The sequence below is a fragment of the Channa argus genome, chromosome 17 (genome assembly GCF_033026475.1).
Source record: "Channa argus isolate prfri chromosome 17, Channa argus male v1.0, whole genome shotgun sequence".
NCBI lineage: Eukaryota > Metazoa > Chordata > Actinopteri > Anabantiformes > Channidae > Channa > Channa argus.
The window spans coordinates 1,874,242-1,880,241 of NC_090213.1; the positions used below are offsets into that span (position 1 = coordinate 1,874,242).

The 6,000-nt window shown below is 39.7% G+C and overlaps 1 protein-coding gene across 1 annotated transcript in view; it reads right to left on the reverse strand.

Annotated features, from left to right (window-relative positions):
• Window positions 1–5,725, reverse strand: part of xrn2 (5'-3' exoribonuclease 2) — a 32,575-nt gene extending 26,850 nt beyond the window's left edge. The window contains exons 1-13 of the mRNA XM_067482133.1: window positions 5,502–5,725; window positions 4,436–4,563; window positions 3,704–3,815; window positions 3,431–3,542; window positions 3,095–3,153; window positions 2,854–2,943; window positions 2,663–2,735; window positions 2,251–2,301; window positions 1,908–2,065; window positions 1,234–1,308; window positions 877–1,010; window positions 318–375; window positions 81–188 (exon numbers count right to left, since the gene is read on the reverse strand). Of these exons, the coding sequence (XP_067338234.1) occupies window positions 81–188; window positions 318–375; window positions 877–1,010; window positions 1,234–1,308; window positions 1,908–2,065; window positions 2,251–2,301; window positions 2,663–2,735; window positions 2,854–2,943; window positions 3,095–3,153; window positions 3,431–3,542; window positions 3,704–3,815; window positions 4,436–4,563; window positions 5,502–5,576 (1,233 nt within the window). The 5' untranslated portion in view covers window positions 5,577–5,725. The remainder of the gene's footprint in view (window positions 1–80; window positions 189–317; window positions 376–876; window positions 1,011–1,233; window positions 1,309–1,907; window positions 2,066–2,250; window positions 2,302–2,662; window positions 2,736–2,853; window positions 2,944–3,094; window positions 3,154–3,430; window positions 3,543–3,703; window positions 3,816–4,435; window positions 4,564–5,501) is intronic.
• Window positions 5,726–6,000: the final 275 nt, after the last annotated feature.

Sequence of the window (6,000 nt, forward strand, 5' to 3'; positions counted from 1 at the left end):
TACAACCGCCAACCTGTAGGCGGCTGTATTTGACCAGACCGAACTTTGGAACTATAAGACGAAATGCAATGAGCTCTTACGTCATCCTCCTTGCGCTTCCTGAAAATGTTGTCCTCGGCCACGCCCACCGCCTGCATGATCATCTCTACTCGCTCCAAGTTGACATAACCATTCTGTGTCAAGTAGCCCTACAGAAAAACACACGACATCAGTCTTTACACAGCGCTGGATAGTCAGAGCTGCTCTAAACATGAAAACAGTGAGGGATACGTTCATCATTTTGCAGAAGTTGCTTGTATTGTTCAGACCATACTCACTCCAGTTTTGTGCACAACGTCTTTGTAGATGTTGACCAAACGATCTATTGCTCCCTCTCTGAAAGAAATAACAGCTGTGAATAATGATGACAAATCATTCAGCACAAGCCATTACTGCTCTAAAAATAAATAAAACTAAACCATCCTTATACAGATACAGTTTCTAATCGTGAAACAGAACGAAAAACGTCTGACATTCTCCACAGCTTGTCAGGTTGATTAGTGTTGGAGGTTAAAGTGAAGCGGTGCCAGGATCACAATCACTGTGAAACTGAGTCATCATCTTCATCAATACGCTGTAGAGATGCTAAAGTAACAGCTGCTCTGCAATTAACCCTGTTTCTGTGAAACTGAAAAAAAAGTGAAGTTTCACCCAGGCCTGAGTTTGCTGCTGGAAGATCTGACTCGACAGATTGTCCAACAGATCTTGTAACTGCACTTAAATTAAATATTAATGTAGTCAAAGCTCATCAATTTAAATGAGTCCAACACATACACGTACTGCATCTGCTTTTTTCTATAATTCCAACCAGTTCTTTGGTGGTTTCCTGAAGCTCACCGGATTTCTAAGGATGGCAGGTGTGGCAGGAAGTCATTTCCAACAAAGAAACACATGAAGACCCAATCATCCACGCTCCTCTCAAAGTCAAAGGGAAATGGCAGGCTGGCCATGGTGAGCTCTCTGGCGAGGTACTGAAAACACAGGACAACAGAATTATGTAGACAGTGTTTTTATTTGTAAAGATCAAGTTGAATTTTTCTTCAGTCTAGGTCAAACATGGCATTTACATAATTAATTGCAGAGTTAGGCTATAATTTTCATCCACCTTTCCTGATTTCACACTTTAGAATACAAATAAGCCATTTTGATGCTGTACCAGTAACAGAAAAAAAAACTGCGGAGAAATTGACCAACCTCTCGTAACACACACAGCCTGATGAATATGAATTCCTGCTCAGACACTGGCACAGTATCTGCAAATTCATCATGCTGAAAGAAGAAGTAAACAATCAGAGGGTTTGAGTCTCATTGAAACTATATTGATTTAAATACAGTGTTTTATTAATGACTTGTGTCATTGCAGTAAAGTCACAGTAAAATTGGCTTTAGTTTAACTTTCAATCAAATCTTCATCACAGGAAGACTGGACACTCATTTTTCTGCCCACCTGTATCTTTTCTTGATGACATAATAAGACCACTGTGGGACATGCAACCATTTGTGGAGCCACTATTTACCGCAGCAGCAAAATACAGACTTTATGATTTAAATCTAAACAGATTAAATTTTATAACGCAACCCAAGATCAGACTCCATTTGTTGTTTTTACAGCTGAAGCTCAGTATCAAATGATGCACTTATTATCCTTTGTTTTAGTATTTAAACAAAAATCTGTGCATGAAAAATGATTTTGCCTCAGTGTACAATTAGTTATGTTTACATGGTAACGTGGGGTCCAGCATCTTGCCACATGTCTACTTTCATTTGTGACCAGGAGGAATTAGGAAGTAACTGGTCTGCCACATGAGCCAATACATGATTACATGCAATAAAAGTGAAAAAGCAACAGTCCCACATGGGCTTCTCACCTGTCCCTGCTTCTCTCTGGCCGTCCCCTGACAGTCTTTGATTTCGTGGCCCATCTGTCCGCACAGGGCACAGGGACGGGGTTTGTTGGGTTTGAACTCCTCTCTGATGATGGTGAAGTTTGGCTCGTGTGTGGCCAGGCCCAGCATGATCAGGTCAGCTGATCAGTCATGCAACAAAGAGAGAACATGTGGCATTTAGTAAGGTGGAAAATATAACAGTAGCACACAGCCGCTTTTTGCTGACAACACAGAAATGATTTATCTTGTCAGGGTAAATGAGGTGAATGGTTAATATTTATTGCACCCATTTAATTATTTTTTACATTTCAGAATTCATACTTACCATCGGCTCCACAAAGACAATGGTGTGTGTTGGGGTCATGGTTGGGTTGAGCTGTCAGGGTGAATCACAAACATTAGTCAACTAAAAGAGCGTGTACGAAAGGCCAAGTCCTGACAGCTTTTCATCACAGTCTATATAATTCTGACCCACAAATCAGAGTGTCAGCCTCAAACACTCCCATCTTTCTGTGTTAGGCACTAGGCTGTTCAGTCAGATTAAATTCTGCTGGCAGGATATGATGTGTCATATTAGTTTATCTTGTACAAGTACCAGCTTTACACACAGTTATATATTTACAAACTTTAATTCTCCATTTAAGATATACATCCTGCTACAGTATATGAGCTTTAATGTTTAGCAAGTAGCAAAGATAAAATAATAATTGAGGTAGGTCAGTGTAAAGCAGCTGTACCTCTCTGTCTTCTGATGAAATCCATAATCTTGTGTTCACCTTCTCCTGGTACGCTGGCATCAGACAGGAAGACCTGGATCAAAAACACCTCGTTAGGCTTCTTTTTCTAAAATAATCAATTCATAGAAAAGCCAGAAGAAGAAATCGCTGATAATTATGTTGTAGTTGAAAACCTGAGCAGCAACACTCACTGTGACATTTCTCCACCCTGGGTCATTGGTGAGTCTGTCTGCAACGTAATATCGTAGACATTGTGCAAGGTTGTCCATGAACTCTGTTCCCTGGACACAGAAGAAAACAAACCCTGTAATTCTGTTGTTACGACAAAAAAATAAATAATCTTCACTCATATAAAAACACGTTCAGGAACAGTGTCCTCTGAACCGATATAAACACCAAACGAACAAAAAGTTTTCAATTGATTTCACTTACTGGAGTGATACAGTTGCTGTCAAACCTCTCTTTAATCTCCTCAGGGGGTAGATAACCTCCTAAAGAGAAAAATAACTGTAATCAAAGACTGTACTAATTTTTTAAATGCATGATGACTTTGTTTTTGCCGAACTTGGCCAGTTAGTGAGGTTCTGACGCAGACCTCAGCTTTTTACACAGAGTAAGTAAAGTGGCAGAGCCTTTGGCTTCTTTTAAAATGAATATGTAGTACACCCATTGTGTTTTTTCAAAATCTGTACAACCTTGTACAGAAGCTCTCAGAGAGGAGGCACCTCGCAGTAATTATCACAGTAACAATAATGCACCAACACAAACCTTTCCCGATGATCTCCTCCCTCATGCGATGCTTCTCCTCCACCAGCTCCATTCCTTCTTTGGAGGCACGAAACCGTCGAGAGCGCTGCTGGTTCATTTTAGCCCGTGGAGCCTGGTAAAAGTCAAACTTGATCTTATTTCTACAGCACAGAAAACTACTAGGGAGGGAAATGAACAGTGTGCTCGAAATTTGTGGCCCCTGACTATCACCCTTATCATTGTTTTGGCTGATCAAAAAACTGAATAATCAAATGATCCGGCATACAGACTCACCACTCCGTCGATGGCCATGTAGAGAACTCTCCTGGGCCGCACAATATTAAAAAGGCGGTCAATGTACTCGAAAATTGCAACCATCATCTCATCTTCATTTTTAGGTGCAGGTCTGGGGGAAGATAATTTTGAATATGAGGTGTGTAGGGCTGCTGCTCCAACATTTATTTACACTGTTTTATTGTGAAATGATACTGTAAGATGCGTAAAAAGCCTCAAAATAGCAGTTATTTCACCAAGGAGGTAAAAAAAAAAATTAGTTTTCATACACAATATTTTTTATTATCATCATTACAGAAGAGTTATCAAGATTCTACTTCTATCACAACAACTACACTTGCTAGACAATTTGAAAAACTCTGGCTATTTTTTTTCACTGTGTGAAAATGCAACTTCAAATACAGTGATACTGTATTTTAAACCCTGCGTTACAAACAAATTTTTCCAATTAATCTTTTGTGCCCTTTAGTTTAGCTCACGTGTTGTTTTGTCCAAGTATATTTATAGTATGTAGTAATATAAAGATCACCGACAAATGTTCACATATAAGAAGCTAAGAAATGTTAAACATGTTATTAAAACTACGTAAAAAAGTTTTAAAAACATCTTTTAAATAAAAGTTATGCCATAAAGAATCTTTCTTTCATGTAGAATTAGCTTTGATGTTCCTTGCCTACAAGGTTTAAATCACTACAATAATCAGTTTAAAAGTACAGAGAGAGAAGTTCCTACTTGTCTTCTGGATGTGTACAAGGATGAATGATCCCATTCATGTCCAAGTACAAGTTGTCAAACTCCACTTCATTGGGGTTCGGCTTGGTCGTATCAACAGGAATACGGAGTCCGTTACATTCTTTCCCCTGTAGAGGTGAAACAAATCAAATCACTTTATTTCCTATGTTTGCTGGGAGCAGTGAACCACACAGATCATCACACGTCATTTCTATTTAGTTGTTATCACATAACTTGATTTTAAGAGTGTCCCTGAACTTTTATGTTCTAACATGTCAATGCTGAATTCAGTACTGCATGAGAACATCTTCTTGATGTAATAAATAAAAAAAATGACAGTTTCCCCTCGGTATGTAGTTGGTGAAGTTTCTGGGGCCCCGGTGGGTCAGTGGTTGAGCATTGGGTTGGGATGCATTAAGGCAGGGAGTTCGAATCTCAACGTGCCCAGGCACCAAAGGCAACCTTGGTACCGGTTCCGAGCCCAGATAAAAATGAGAAAACCCACAGGAAGGGCATCCGGCGAGAAAACACATACTGACTCAACGTGCGCAACATGCTCCGCTGTAGCGACGCCTGAAGGCACAAGCCGAAAGCCGTTGATCGTGTAGTTGGCGTAGTTTCACTGAAACAGCTCAAACAGCTCAAGGGCTACGAATTCATTTCTAATATTTGTTTGCAGGTTTAGCGGTCACTCGAGCAAGGAGGAGACGAGTTTAATGTGAAATTTTAAATAATAAGTGAGATGGGTTTTGACAAATTTCCTACTTGTCAACAGTTAAATAACATTTCGTATGGGACAAGAAATTAAATCTGGAAATTGAAACACTAGCCAACTAATAGCCGCCGCTTGTTTACAATCCAGTCCGCGTACTCGCGATGTTGTTGGTAATTATATAATTTATTCGTGACAATAAGAACCATGCAAAACCCATATAGTCATTGAAAAAGCTGTATTAGAGGCAGGACAGAAGTCGCGTGGTTAATATGAAGAAAACAGCGTTTATTTAGAAAAGTGCTGGCCGTTCGTTTTAACTCTCTGCTGCTAGCAAACATGCTAATCACTTACCTTCTCTTCCACACAGTGCACAATGATTGACGGATACTTCCGGCTGAGCCAACGGAAAAACGCTGGAACTCCCATGTCCAGTAAAGAATTGCTTACTTAGCTTTAAAAAACGGCGCCGTGTAACGAAAAGGTTCAATTAAAACGCCCAATAAAAACAAATACCCTGCTGTAGAAGAGTCCAACGCCTTAGCTACATGCTGGTAACCGTGGACATTATGTATTTCTTCCGGTTTATGAGTGTTTCCGGAGCATTTGGAAGAGCCGCGCTAGCCCACAGCGCCCCCGTGGATAGAAACGGTACTGCGGGATGAAGGCCTATTTTAAATGTAAGCCACAACATCACAAATAATTAGTGTAGTGAAACGAAACTACAACAAACTAAACAATCGGAATAAAACAAGTAATATTATAGGTTCTTTATTTATTCATGCTTAAAGAAAAGAAAATAATTGTGAAAACATACTTTTTGGTTCTGGTTTGAGAAGTGCATGTAACTGAA